The sequence below is a fragment of the Xiphias gladius genome, chromosome 18, assembly GCF_016859285.1.
Source record: "Xiphias gladius isolate SHS-SW01 ecotype Sanya breed wild chromosome 18, ASM1685928v1, whole genome shotgun sequence".
NCBI classification, from domain to species: Eukaryota; Metazoa; Chordata; class Actinopteri; order Istiophoriformes; family Xiphiidae; genus Xiphias; species Xiphias gladius.
Genome location: NC_053417.1, coordinates 15,098,622 through 15,113,267, shown reverse-complemented (window position 1 = coordinate 15,113,267; position 14,646 = coordinate 15,098,622). Strand labels below are relative to the sequence as shown.

Sequence of the window (14,646 nt, the reverse complement as noted above, 5' to 3'; positions counted from 1 at the left end):
TTATAATACTTGTATTTTATTGGTTAACCATCTATCTACGATGAGACATTATTAATTTGTAATTTTTTCATTTTACAGCACTGACAATGCAGAATATATTTGAATGGGGGTCTCCACACTATATTATCAAGACCATGGACTTATAACAGAGAACAAACTCCACACAGACCAAACTACATCCTAAAAGTAGCCTTTAGAGCGCTTTAAGTTATTTAACTGTAAGAAATTGACCATTGGATTCTCTTCTTCTGGTTTATGTTCTGTTGTAAACATCTGTGGAGGCATTCTAGGGGATTATCCTTGAGATGCAGGAGGCAGATGGGAGAGCACACGCTCTACTGACTGACCAATGGGAGAGGCCTGGTGTCCTAATACCAACATCTATTTACATCCATTGGCCAATCAGTCACTGCCTTCCAACCAGTCTCAGCCTCCCAAAATGTAATCCAATTTTGCTAAAGCTGAATGGGGAGTTAACTAATCCTGTCAGGGGCACCAGTAATAACCTGCTTTCAAAATGAAAACCTGCACACCCCACATTCAAGCGCAGAGAAATTCCCACATTATCTGAGCAAATATTTCGACTGTTTGTAAAATACAGACCAGTGTCATTGGGCTTGAACAATAATGACACAACTTTTTCTATACCTCTGCCAGGGAAGTTATGTTTTCACCCTTGCCTGTTTGTTGGTTCGTTTGCTGGTTGGTTTGTTAGCAGGATTACACAAAAAGTACTCAGCCAATTTGCAACAAACTTGGTGTAGGGATGGGGCATGGGCCAGGGAAGGACCCATTAAAGTTTTGAGAGGCTCTGGATCATTTACTATGAATTTAAATTTTTTTTCCATGTTGTATGTTTTTTGACATTGGGCTTGGTGGAGGTATGCGCTCTATTGAGTGCCCTTCTAGTTTAATATTACTGAGGCACTCTAAAGGGAAAAGTGCATCATTTGGATTTTTCATGGCCTTGTAATGAAAATGAGAATAATGAAGTACCATATAACATTTTCCTTACATAATACAATTTACTTCACATGCCACAACTGAAGAATTGGGTCAATATTTTCTATCTGGCAAACACTAGAGTTTATCAAACCATATGTGACTGAAATTTCGGTTGTCTTTTTATAGGCTTATTTTTCAATAATTTAAACACCTCCGCAACCAATCATTTATTATCTATAATCTAGTAAACAACAATCCAAAACTATATGACTTAATTTGATATGAAACATCTTTTATTTTTTAAATGCTAGTGACCATTTAAAAGGTACTGCTAAGTCAAAAAGTAATGATTTTAAAAAGCATTGCCTTCTAAGAAGCATGCTTTTCACATCTGGCTTCATTAGGAACTGCTGTCAATTACTTTACTTTTTGTGTATGCAAAACACCACCATGATGTGAAAAATTAAAGCTTTAAATGAGATTATTTGGGTGTTTATCATTTCCAGTGTTATCACAACCAAAACATTCATAATGTCAGGTAACATTTGGAACGCAATTCTTTATTTGATTTCATGGAGCTTTATAATACCAACCGCATTCACCCTGTTGATAAGAATTCTTAGCACATTTTTCTCTTCAGAGGGCTCATCTGAGCCTCGAGATGCACATTTTGTACACAGATGCCTCTACACATACGCATTACCACAGAAATTTCACAGTGCAGGGTCAACTGGAGATCACCCTCCTGCAGTAGGCGCTGGCACATTGCCTACAGAAGAGCACGCAATATATTGCAGATGAGCTCCAAGGCATTCATGTGAAATCACTACCTTCACATCTGAGACATTTAGCAGATGCTCTTCTCTACTATTACTTATAAGGGTTGACTTATAGCCTAAGTAAGCTACTTACCTGTAGCAGTTCAGTGTTTTACTCTAGGGCATGACAGGAGATATACAGTAGCTGATGTGAAATAAACCTGTGACCTTCTCACAATGGGACAGACTGTTACCCAACATAATTTTCTGTAAGTTCATAGGATCATTCCATTGATAACCAAGCTTTACTGCATGTAGTGCCTCGGGCCTTTGGTTCACAGTGTGGCCCATGAAAGAATGGCATGGGGAGGCCATTGTCTTGATTTAAGAAGAACTATACACATACAAGAAGATTTGTTAGAACTGATAGTGCAGCTTCATAGTCTACATAACCAAATAAATATTTTTGCTCACCAAATTTCCTTTTGGAGTGTGCTGTACTATTAAAAGCCTGCATTTCTGAGAGGACTTTCTGCCCTTATCTGCATAACAAATGATTTGTTGGGTTTACTGGTTTAAAAAAAAACAACAAAAAAAAAACATTACAGTACGTCACTCTGTAGTAGTCCAGCTCAAAACTAACTAAGGAAGTGAGCAGTTCTCACAGCAGCTTTCTTGAACCTATCCTTCCTGGGTCATCCATGCCACTGTGATTTTCTCACAGTGATAAGGCAACCAAAAGAAGGCCGACATCCCAGTCCCACCCCCACAGAATCTGTTATGTTCAACCACAGTTACACTGTGATTGCTACTTAACCTTAGCTGAAGATCAGATATGAACTTCCATTACATGAACAAATAATTAATCATTAGAAAAAAATGGAAAGAAAATAAACTCAATTTCCACTAATTAACTGTCAGGGTGGTAAAGTGTAGCCTACTTGTCTGCTGGATGGCATAGCATGTTTTCAACACATTATAGTATTAATTAATATCTGTGCAGTTATTTTAGTTGGATTATACATCCCTATCTCGTTAACTGAATTTTACAAGTAGGGCATATGCCTGGGAAATAAGGCAAAACAACGTGGCCACATATATACAGCCGTAAAACCTGCCTAAAATTATCAACGTTACGTGGACCGGTTTATTTCGGTCATCTGTGAACCTGCTTGTCGAGGTTTATTTCAAGTTATGGAAAATTCAAAGCCATCGACAATTACATTTCCTAGTCGTTCTCAATTCAGTTCTTAATTACGAAATGAATTTGCACCACGAAACATGATACTAATCGAACTCAGTTAGATCGTTGCTGATCATTAATCGAAGCCTTTATCCAATTGCATTCATCCGCAGGCATGTCATAGCTGCTTTGGTCTTGCAATCATATCAATCTAATGAAAAATGGCTTCCCTGGACCCGAAAATCTAATGACCTAATATCTAATATCCACCATATTTCAGTGGCCCGCGCTCTCCAGATTAAAATATTCTACTGTGTGCAAAATGATCAGCCTCGCGCAGTTATTCATTGCTGAACTCGAGCTATCAATACACTGGACCAGTATCTAGGGATAAAACACGATTGTTGCCAGTTCGTTTGCATGAATTAATTTTTGACGTAGTTGTTATTAGTTAGCACTGCTAGCAGCGACTAGCCACTTGGCGGAACAGCACTGTGCAGACGCAACGCAGTTCAGCGAAGTGAAGAGATGCTAGTGACCCATACAAGGGTACCCATGCAAAGTTGAGCTTCAAATTTAGGTAGATGAGTGTCTGCAGTCGACTGAAACTAAAAGAAAAAATACATTTACTGGCGTGTCAACAAAGTTTGAGGCTGTAATTTACGGGCGCTCTATTTTGTGTAAACTTGCAACAGCTTTAACGACCTCGCGAGCGAGATTCCAGAACAGAGCAGACGCTAGCTAGTGTTAGCTTGTTAGCCTCCAAGATACATCAACAAGCAAGGAGCCAGGCAGACCGTTAGTGTTTGGATTCACTGCATGAAGCTGGGGAACCTTTTTCGGGACTAGTTGAAGACTTGTCTCGGTGCTTACAAGTTCCCCGGCAGTGTACGACCACTCGACACAAGCTCAAGTTGCTGGCTAGCTAGCTAACCATAGCATTATCCCTCTAGTTGGAGAACTACATAGCTAGCTAGTTAGCACCACCGCACAGCCTGCCTTCCGCCGACGTGCACTTCCCCCACTCTCCCTCCAGCCGGCTAGCCGCAGCGTTAGTCCGGTACATAAAATGAAGCGACCATCAGCATTTTGGGAAGCTATGTGGCTGTTTGGATTTTGCTGATGTATGAGGAGACTATATTATTTTTGTGAGGTGAGCCGTTTTAATTATGTCCTCTTTCAACTTCTTGCAAAAGACATACCTAAAGACACACCAACCCTGACCTTAGACCGGGTAATGTTAGCCCTGCTATCGAAATCGTTTAGCCGTTAGCAGCGATCAGATGGGATTGTCTACTTGCTGGAGAACTAGCTATGTTACCTGGGTGCTAACTTCAGGTTGAGATATGTTTTACATTGGCTGCGTCCAAGGTATGATCAACAGAGTAGCCGGTTGCCATTTTTCGATCTGTATGTCCCCGTGCATGGGATTGAACGTATTTCTCATAGTTTTACATCTTCGGGACACTTTGCTGCTACGTCACCGTTGGCAATTGTTAGCTTTTCCGTATCAGTCTGTCGCCAGTAACATGGACAAGGCTATTTGCTGGACAGAACCAACCCTTTGAAGTCGGTGTTTACATTGAGAAATAGTGCTTAGCGCTGCAATTATTCAACTACAAAAATCTAAGTAGGTTTTACGGTTTCATTGCAGACAAATTGCGGTTGCTGTGGGCTAACATTACTAAAAAGAACACGTTCACCGTGGAAGTTAATTTGTAAACGTTAACACTTTTAACGTTAACTTAGCTATCCAGGTTGTTGAGACGTTAACTTGGCCATCATGACATCACTTTGCTCTGCAAATTACCAACTTCATTCCAGAGACAAAATCTATATAGTATCCCTATTACTGTGATATAACACCAGTTAGTTTCTGTATGACTTTGATTTGACGTTTGTTTGCTGTCGAGAAGAGAGTGCGTCTCCAGTGTTGCTGCCACCTAATACGTTTATTACGGAGATATAACGTGACAGAGAAATTCATTTTGTCCCTCTCTACTGCTTAAAGCTTTTAACAGCTTTTGATGCCTTTTACTTATCGTGCTTTTATGTGGCGCCATATATTGTGTAGGTCAGGTTAATAATGCGGGTTTTGTTGTGTATTTTATTTTGGGAGTTTTGTCTGTAACGTTTAAGCACTAACTGGACAGAAATGCAAAGCAGTCCTAAATCATTTCACAAAATGCATAAACACTGGTACACTGGTTTCGTGCCATAATTAATTACATTATTATGTTAATTTGTGATTATTTCTACGCCTATGCATTAAATATACTAGAAAAGCGCACCAGTCCTCGGAAAGTGAGCTGTTTCCAGCTGTCTTATTGAGAATGAATAGGAAACATTTCGAAATCTGTGTGTGTGATAATGTTAGTTCATAGGATGATTTTCTAACTATGATTCCACAATTTTCGTTGTGTAATTGATGCAACACTGCGAGACTCTAAGGTGGATCTATATTTCAAAGCCACTGTTTCATCTACTGTCTTTTTAGCCCGTTAGATCAGGACACACAGTATTGCATATTCTCTCGGTTGTCTATTTTCTAACATTTAGAGATTTACGGTCATATTAAGGAATACTGGTTAGGCTGTTAAGTACCATAAGTAAAATATACCTTGGGAATCGAAGCCGATCGGCGCTTTTTAAAGTATGCTCTGTTACTGGACTTTAAACATTGAAAATATGACATGCCTTCACATTTTTAACAGTGTGGATGAAAAAATGGTGAGCCTATCCAGTCCTGCATTGTTTGTTTTACAGTATTTTTGTTTATGGCGTGGATCTCATAGCGGAACTATGGTGCGAGCGACAAATGTTCTGCACGAAAGGAGTCCCGCTGCAACAGGAAGTTCAACATACGGAAGTTGTGTTTTCTTTGTGTATCCCGATTTATGGTTGTTTTATTTTAGAAAAACATCGTTTTAGTTTTAACATTTTGTGCTATTTCGCGTAGCAGTTTCACCGATTTGGATTATGCGTTCCTGGGTAAATAATTATTTGAATTGTTAGAGCGGTTTCCGATTGATCTGTCTGCTGTAACACTGGTGCTATTTTAATGAGTTTGCGAAAAAGCTCGATTACATTAGTGCTAACGTTAGTCAGACTAACACAAGGAAATAGGCAAAAGTGAGGACAGCCATATTTAAGTGGTTGCATTGTGGTTTTTTAAGGTGTTTATATGAAAAGCGCTTTTGAATGTGAAGGGAGGTTAGTGTGTAGTATGGTGTGGCAGAGGAAGATGCATTTTATGGACTCCTTTATTATGATAAACATATGTTGGCTAATGAGGTTTTCTGTTTTGGTAAGTGGGCAAGCACATACAGCATAGCTGTTCTTTTTTTGTGGAAGTAAACAAGTAATTTCTTTAACATCATTATCAGATCTATTACCTCCATTCATTACACAGTGTTAACAGACCTGAGGTTAAAGGCATTGCCAACAGCCAGTTATCAGATAAAATGTCCACAAATTGTTTGGATTCTGTGAATAATTTTATTAAAATTTTCCTCCTCCTGATTAATATTCACAAGTTGATGATACTTGTGTTTCTACATTGCAGATCTCTGTCAGGGAGGTCAAAATCAGTACAGGGGATGGACGAGCAGAAATCAAACTGCGAAGAGAATGACTCTGAACCAACAGGTATATTGTTCTTTTTTTTACATTTTTCCCATGCCCCAGCGTAATCGATTGTGGATGCACACAATTCTGCACTACGATTAATAATATCACAATATGCAATTGCAGCGAAACAGATATACACATGGTTGAAAACAAAAACAGATTTTTCACTTTCCCACAATAGAGATTTGTAAAGAATTTATTAGTGGTGATGACAATAGAGCAGAATTTATTCGAACATTTTCATTCCCCCATTGCAGATAAGTTAATATGGGTTTGGTGAAATCCATTTATTCGCACAGTTTCATGCATTGTTTGTTTTAAAGTAAGATTTTATTAATTTTTTCTTTAAACTGTTTTTCCTTCGTTTTTTAGCTGATGACAATGCCCCTGCAAAGCAGCCTTTCTCCTCTGAGGAGGAGTCCAAAGCCCTCTCTGGTGCTGAGGACATGTCTGCTGCTACTGCAGCCTCTTCCAGCACACCTGTGTAAGTTCTTTTTTCAGATCTTAAAGGCTATTGTGCATACTGTAACAGTCTTTATCCCAATAAAGCTCATTGTTGCCAAAACTGAATCTCAGCAGCAGGAACAGTTTTGAATAATTTTATTTGTTCCTCTACAGAGAGAACGTTCGAGCCTGTGTGCTTTGTAACTGTGTGGAGCGGAGCCTGCATGGACAGCGGGAACTAAGACACTTTGGGCAATTTTCTGAGCAGCTGACCCTCAAGCCATCAGCTTCCCCACTGCCACAACCCGGGAATGATGACCTGTCTTCCATTGGATTTTCTGACTCCCCCTGTCTGGCGGCACTCTTTGATGATTCAGGTTGAACTCAAAACCTTATACTATTATATTTAATTACTGTACAATACATTCTTACTTTTAAAAATGAATCATATGTTTCATCTACTAGAAATACCGCGCACAGATGTAGAATTGAAGTTTGGTTAGAGATTTTACTGATCTTGGGCTATAATGAACAGGGGGTTGTTGGGTTCATCACTGGTGTGCGGTGTGGTCGGAGGGAGTAAAGCGGATGGAAAGTGAGGAGCTGGAGAACGTGGATAAGGCCGTTATCTCAGGGACACAGCGGGTAAGTGCGCTGTTCATAGCTTTGGATTAGATGGTATTGGGTGAGAATATAGGGATTAACAGAGGCTTTCTTCACAAAATCTTACATGTTACCATGGGTTTGTTTCAGCTTTGCGAGTACTGCAAAAGGCTGGGTGCAACCATTCGATGCCATGCTGAGGGCTGCTCGCGGTTCTACCACTTCCCCTGCTCAGCAGCTAGCGGATCCTTCCAGTCCATGAAGCAGTTGGTCCTCCTCTGTCCGGAACACATAAACAAGGCTGAGGAGTTGGGTAAGAAAACCAGGCATCTTTATCAAAATTTTGATGTTACTTGGGGCATGCTCACAGTATAAGGCTCTGACATATCACAAAGATGACCAGCTGCCAGTAGCATCGCAGAGCAATAAAATTCCAAAGCTGTAACGCTTTTCTCAGAATTCCTCTATGACAACCAGTGTGCTTCATGCTAATTTGGATTTATCAACTGTGGACTGTCTGCAAAGGCTTTGAATATTTTTTATGATGTATGTTGTCATAAAATGTCAGCTGCCTTCATAGCCTGACATTTGAAAAAAAGCAACTGTTGTTGATCTGTGTTCTCTGAAAGGTTTTTCATCTTTAAAATCTACTTACTTTGCTTAACAAAACATTACTACCTTGTGGTTTAACTTTCAAGTTAAATTAAGAATAACTAAAAAACAAATTGTGCTAATATGATTTTATTTTTTTCAATACAGATTTTTTTATACTCCCTTTTTATTTACAGCAGGTGAAGAGGCTTGGTGTGCAGTGTGCGACTCAGCGGGTGAGCTCACTGACTTGCTGTTCTGTACGGGTTGTGGCCAACATTATCATGCAGCTTGTCTTGAGATTAGTGCCACGCCCATCCAGCGGGCAGGATGGCAGTGCCCAGAGTGTAAAGTGTGCCAGACTTGCAGGTGAGCCAAACTGCACCCTTTACAAGAGATTCAGATGTTGTGCTTAATATTTTGCATGATATTTACATTGTTTTTTTAAGACAGTTGTCCAAGTTTACTTAAGCTTTATTTCCCATTCCTAAGAGTTATGTCTTGATTCTTTATTTTATCAGACAACCAGGAGAAGACTCCAAAATGTTGGTATGTGATGCCTGTGATAAGGGCTACCACACCTTCTGTCTGCAGCCAGCCATGGATTCTCTTCCCTCTGACCCATGGAAATGCAGAGTAAGTTACATTTGTCATCCACCTCTGTTCAAAGAGATGCCCTTGCAATGGAAACTTACTTTGACAGCAAAGTTACTTACTTTTTTGACAGTGAATCTTCCAGTCAGAATATGTTTTTAATGACCAAGACATTTGAAAGAGACCTTTTTTTTGTGTGCTTCTTTGATCATTTGGTTTACATTTTATCCCCATTATCTGTATTCTTTCAGAGGTGTCGTGTATGCACGGAGTGTGGTGTCCGTGGACTGGTGCTACCAGGTTCAGCCCAATGGTTTGACAACTACACAGTGTGTGAGGGCTGCCAGCGTCACCGCAGATCTGTGTGTGGAGTGTGCAGCAAAGCTACCAACCCATCTGTTGCTCTGCAGTGCTGCAGCATGTGCCACAGGTTAGCTCAATGCACAAGTACAATAGTGTTCATTGAAGGTAGCGATCATGTGTGCTTGTCACTTATACTGTTTAACAATGTTTCACCTTGATGATCTCTTTTTTGTCTTAGGTGGGTGCACAGTGAGTGTGCTTTACCAGGGGCGCCTCAAGAAGCCAAGTGCATTTGCCTGCTTTGCAAGGAGGATCATCAGCAGCCTGTCACTCAGCAACAGACAACAGAGATACAAACCAGAGAGGCATGTGAGGAGACTGAAGGACATGTGGATTTGGTGGAGATGACAATCCAAACGGATGCAGATGTGGTGACGGAAGAGGAGACAGGCTTACCAGAGGTGACACCAGGACAGATAGGCACATCAGAGATGGGTCAGGCTGAAGCCACAACTGACAAAGAGACACCGATGGACTTGGGTAAGACAAAACATAAGACAAAGCTTACAAGACATGCCAGGAGTGAGTTTTATTGGGCTAGTAAAAGAATGTGTCTTGTTTATGTCTGAGATGTATCTACGTAAGTGAACTACCTTTGGCTCTAGGGTTGGAGGATGCAGTTGTTGAGACAACAGATGTTGGGGAGAGAATCACAGAGCAGGAGTCGCTGGTAGCAACAAAAGAATTAACTTCTGAGGTGCCCGCTGTTTCGTTTGAGTCTACAGGTAAACTCCGAATACATTCTAGACACACACATTTGAAAGTGAACACAAAGCAGTGCTTTATTATTTGAATGATGATGTGCTGTAACTAATGGTAGATTTATAAATGATAACATTAATAACCTTGTGTTCCGTAATCTCAAATGTAGAATGTGCAACAACAGAACAGGAGGCCTCTTGTCTACCTGCTGATGAAGAGAGAGCAGAAGAGGCAGTCCGCCCAGTGACCCAAGCCACCTCTTCGCAGGAACCCACAGCAGAGACACAGTCTAACAACCCTAAAGTAGAACCAACACCTGTGTCACAGCAGGGCCCTGAAAATATGGAGGTAGAGAAGCAGGAGGCTACTCCCTCAGTGGAACAAGAAGTATCACCAGAGTTATTAAAGAGTGGCTATGATCGTTCTATCACAGAGCCGTTCAGTAAGGATCCACCAAAGTCACCTGCTTCTCCTGCCTCTGTGGATAAAACAGAGCATTTGCCCATGGTTGATCAGCAGGAAAGAAGTCCATGCCAGGACCCCCAGTTTCCTTCTCCTCTTTCTGTATCAGTAGACACACAAGAGGCCCTCTCTGCTGTGGACATGGAGGCGAGGTTACTGCCTCACTCTGAAGAAGAGGAGGAAGAAGAGGACGATGAGCAAATGAAAGGAGAAGGACATAATGATGACATAAAACAAGAACTGCAGGAGCAAGAGGTTAAGCCGGAATTGCTGCTAGACGAGATGTCTAATATGAGCCATGGAGATGAGAGCAGCAGTGGCTTCCTGGGCTCTCCAGGAGAGCCAGATCCTCATCTCTCCATGGAGCTTGGCCTTCTACCTGCTGGCCGCTCACATACAGATAACTTGCTTACTGAGACTGATGATTCACTTCCCTTTGAACCACTGAGAAGTGACAGAGAGAAGGCAAAACGCAGAGGATCCCCAGGCCGGTCAAGGGTCAAACAGGTGAGGTCATCTTGTACACGTTGGTCTATTTTGTGTGTTAACTTGTGATTTATTGTTAAGATGTCATTTTCACAACACAACTTGACATTGAAGTTTTATTTTTTAGGGTCGAAGCAATAGTTTCCCTGGGAAACGTAGACCTCGAGGGGGTGGTGCAGGGAGAGGGCGTGGTGGGAGGTCACGCCTCAAAGCCATGGCCTCCTGCATTGATGCCTTCTTGGTAAACTTTACATGCTATTGAGATGCTCTTTAATTTTCTTTAACTTTTTTTAATGTTGTCATAATCACACAAAAGTTATCCTTTTGTCCACAGCTAAGCATGACCGCAGAAACTGGACTAAGTAAGGACGAAGACGATGAGGAAGATGACACCATGCAGAACACAGTGGTTCTTTTCTCAAACACTGATAAATTTGTCCTGCTCCAGGTACAGCTCGTCTTGTAGTTTGACATTTTCCAGTACCCTGCAGCATTTGCTGTGACAAGAACCACAGTTGTCACTTTGAAATGCAACAAACTTTTTTGTTTCCTCTCTTTTTATTTTTCCTTCTCACTGTTTCTCCTGTTTTTAGGATATGTGTGTTGTGTGTGGCAGTTTTGGAAAAGGAATGGAGGGGCAGTTGTTGGCTTGTGCTCAGTGTGCCCAGTGTTACCATCCTTACTGTGTGAACAGCAAAGTAAGCACAATGTTTTCCTCTTGTTTTTTCTTTGTTTTTTTTTGTTTTTTCAACACATCACTGTATTTCGTTAATCCAGATAGATTAAATCTTGTATCCTCTGTAGATCACCAAGACGATGCTCCGTAAGGGCTGGCGCTGTTTGGAATGTATTGTGTGTGAGATGTGTGGAAAGGCTTCTGACCCCTCCCGTCTGCTGCTGTGTGATGACTGTGATGTCAGCTATCACACCTACTGCTTGGACCCACCCTTGCACACGGTACCCAAGGGTGGGTGGAAGTGCAAATGGTAAAAAAAAACTTAAACTCTTTGACAACAATGCTTCGTTCAGCCTTGCAGGTTTGAATGAGGACAAATGGAAATTAATATATGTAAATTTGCATGTTATGGAAAACACTCAAGCCTCAGCCCTGCAATTTCAATTCAGACGTTCTGTAGCAACAGAAAAATAGTTACCCAACTCGCATTGGCATGTGTATTTCTTTTAAAAATCTTGCATATTAGCTGTATAATTGTTACAGAGTGATTCACTACTTCTGTGCAGGTGTGTGTGCTGTGTGCAGTGTGGTTCCAACTCACCGGGTTTCCACTGTGAGTGGCAGAACAACTATACCCACTGTGGTCCCTGTGCCAGCCTCGTCTCCTGTCCAGTATGCAGAGAGAATTTCATGGAGGAGGAGCTGCTGCTGCAGTGTCAGTACTGCGATCGGTGGGTGCTGCTCATTATAACTACACATGCACACACCAGACACAGAAACTATGGTATTCATGAGATTGTGGCTAATGAAGACAAGCGGGGAATGGATTATTAATGTATTTTTCACATCATGAATTATTCCATTACATCTTTGATTTACGGTGTGATTTGTGATGAAAAGTATGCGTATCAATGTATTTCTGTGTGCTGGTGCAGATGGGTCCATGCTGTCTGTGAGAGTCTGTACACAGAGGATGAGGTGGAACAAGCTTCAGATGAGGGCTTTGCATGCACATCCTGCACCCCATATGTTCCAAAACCCGTGGGTAAGTCTCAGAACGACACTATTTTAAAAGTGAAGATATGAAAAATGTTTTTTCAAAAATATTCACAGTGTATCCTTGTATGTACTGATGACATGAATTTTGTTTTGCTTTCTCTTCCTGCTTTTTGCCTTTATTCACAGTAGTAGAGTCAGCCATTATGGCTTCAATAAAGATCAAAGAGCCAGGTAAGTGGATTTTGCTAATTCATGTTTATTTTCACAGGCACATTCTGCACAGTTGTCTTTCGTTTGTTTTATTGTAAGTCATTCAGATTTGTAACTGTCTCTTTACAGAACCCCAGTTCTACCGGTTGGAGGGTGTGTGGCTGACAGAATCGGGTATGTCGCTGCTTCGCAGTATCTCCATGTCTCCCCTGCACAAGAGACGGCAGCGTCGCTCCCGTCTTGGCACTCTATGTTGTGAAGGAGGTCCTGATGGAATAGATCTTAGGGAGGTTGAAGGAGAAGGGGAGGATGGAAAAGGTTGGCCCACATTTCTCTCATCCATTGGTGTATGAACAATTTTCAGGAGTGTTTTGCTCCTTTTAATGTAAGACTTGTAGCTAATTCATTTACTTTGTATATCAAGGGTGTGGGGAGCCCATGGAATGTGAATCCAAGATGGAGAATCCTGGGAGCCCTGACAGAGAAGGTGGTGCTGAGAGGGATGCAGGTGCAGATGGAGGCACTGAAGGCATGGCTGACTGCGAGGGTCTCAAAGGGGGAGCAGAGGAGACAGATGATAGCAAAAAAAGAAAGCGTAAACCTTACAGGCCTGGTAAGCTACCCAGAACTTAACAGAACAACTTTTAACATCCACATAGATGTCTGAGCATCCACAAAATATTTACAAATATTTTATTTATAAATTGTACCAGGAATTGGAGGCTTCATGGTGCGACAAAGGAAGTGTCACACACGGATGAAGAAAGAATTTTTTGCCCAGCTGGCTGGAGAGACTACATTAGATGGACAGCCAATAGAGAGAACCATTGAGGATGGTTAGTGACAACAGTAGACTGTTGAATTTAATTTCATCCAAATTAAAACTTAATAATGAAGTAGTTCCATAACTCTTTCTACTATTAATTCCACTTTTTATCTCAGAAGGTACTAGTGACTAAATTGGGTGGAAGCTCAGTGCTTTACTTAGGAAAATTTTGACATATCAGAAAAGCTGTTTTCTAGCTATTGAAAATGGGACATACTGCTTATGGTCTCTTCCTAAGGCCATGTTCAGACAGACATTAACCTCATGTGAAAAATTGAATCCCCCTCATTCATTTGAACGAGGCGACTCTGTTGATGCAGTGGGAGTGCCAACATAAAGGGATTGGGCAAAATAAGTCATGCAGCAAAAAACTTAGTCCTGGCTTAGCTTTTTCTGCAAAGCAATGCCATGTCTTCTGCCAAGGCACTGAACACCACGCCCCCACCAACACAACCCCTTGCATTTTTTTAACGCATGGTTTTTGTTGGTATGTATACCCTCTCATCATCCTTCCATTTCTAGTTGCAGTGTCAAACTGTTTATTTGTTAAACTTTGTAAATTTGTAAAACTGAATTTCACGGTTATATATGCATAGGACCCCACCCTGACACAGATAACATTATGGATCCTAAACCAGTGGAAGGTGAGGAACAGGCCAAGAAACGTCGAGGCCGAAAGAAGAGCAAACTTGAGGACATGTTTCCAGCTTATCTCCAGGTTTGTATGCCCTATGCTTTAAACAATTTTGAAACTTAAGGTATTCAGTTATATAATATTCATATTTTAAATATTTGTAATTCACTGCAGGAGGCCTTCTTTGGGAAGACACTAATAGACTTGAGTAAGAAAGCTGTGATGATACTGCCAGGGCAGAGGCAAGGTACATGCCTTTTCCGACCTTCATTACCAGCACTGTCAGGGGTCAAACCTGCTGCCCCAGAGAGTAAGAACACTAAGTTGACCTGTGAAACATGAAAACTCTGCAAATTATTTGTGATACTGATTGTGGAAAAGGTCAGTATAAGCTGTGTGACCTTTGTACTTCTCTCACTAGCTGAGGCCAAGGATCGTGCGATAGAAGATAATTTTCCTCTCAAGCAAGAGGGGGGTGAGGCCCCCCAGCCTCAGGGAGAAGGTGCAGGTAAGTGTCTGTTTGGTTTATCGTTATGGTCA

At 41.2% G+C, this 14,646-nt stretch overlaps 1 protein-coding gene across 4 annotated transcripts in view; it reads left to right on the top strand.

The window, feature by feature from the left end:
- Positions 1-3,371: 3,371 nt before the first annotated feature.
- kmt2d (lysine (K)-specific methyltransferase 2D) overlaps positions 3,372-14,646 on the top strand; it is a 32,313-nt gene continuing 21,038 nt past the window's right edge. The window contains exons 1-25 of one of the 4 annotated variants that reach the window (XM_040153863.1): positions 3,372-3,466; positions 6,452-6,534; positions 6,889-7,000; positions 7,135-7,337; positions 7,496-7,605; positions 7,714-7,876; positions 8,352-8,523; positions 8,676-8,790; positions 9,000-9,178; positions 9,290-9,591; positions 9,717-9,836; positions 9,983-10,782; positions 10,889-11,002; positions 11,096-11,209; positions 11,355-11,459; positions 11,566-11,747; positions 12,004-12,168; positions 12,373-12,482; positions 12,623-12,667; positions 12,776-12,964; positions 13,071-13,259; positions 13,360-13,482; positions 14,069-14,190; positions 14,281-14,416; positions 14,528-14,614. In XM_040153863.1, the coding sequence (XP_040009797.1) occupies positions 6,486-6,534; positions 6,889-7,000; positions 7,135-7,337; positions 7,496-7,605; positions 7,714-7,876; positions 8,352-8,523; positions 8,676-8,790; positions 9,000-9,178; positions 9,290-9,591; positions 9,717-9,836; positions 9,983-10,782; positions 10,889-11,002; positions 11,096-11,209; positions 11,355-11,459; positions 11,566-11,747; positions 12,004-12,168; positions 12,373-12,482; positions 12,623-12,667; positions 12,776-12,964; positions 13,071-13,259; positions 13,360-13,482; positions 14,069-14,190; positions 14,281-14,416; positions 14,528-14,614 (4,006 nt within the window). In that variant the 5' untranslated portion in view covers positions 3,372-3,466; positions 6,452-6,485. Of the gene's footprint in view, positions 4,040-5,849; positions 5,878-6,451; positions 6,535-6,888; positions 7,001-7,134; positions 7,338-7,495; positions 7,606-7,713; positions 7,877-8,351; positions 8,524-8,675; positions 8,791-8,999; positions 9,179-9,289; positions 9,592-9,716; positions 9,837-9,982; positions 10,783-10,888; positions 11,003-11,095; positions 11,210-11,354; positions 11,460-11,565; positions 11,748-12,003; positions 12,169-12,372; positions 12,483-12,622; positions 12,668-12,775; positions 12,965-13,070; positions 13,260-13,359; positions 13,483-14,068; positions 14,191-14,280; positions 14,417-14,527; positions 14,615-14,646 lie in introns of those variants that run through there. The other 3 variants (XM_040153865.1, XM_040153862.1, XM_040153864.1) reach the window with 3 other exon arrangements.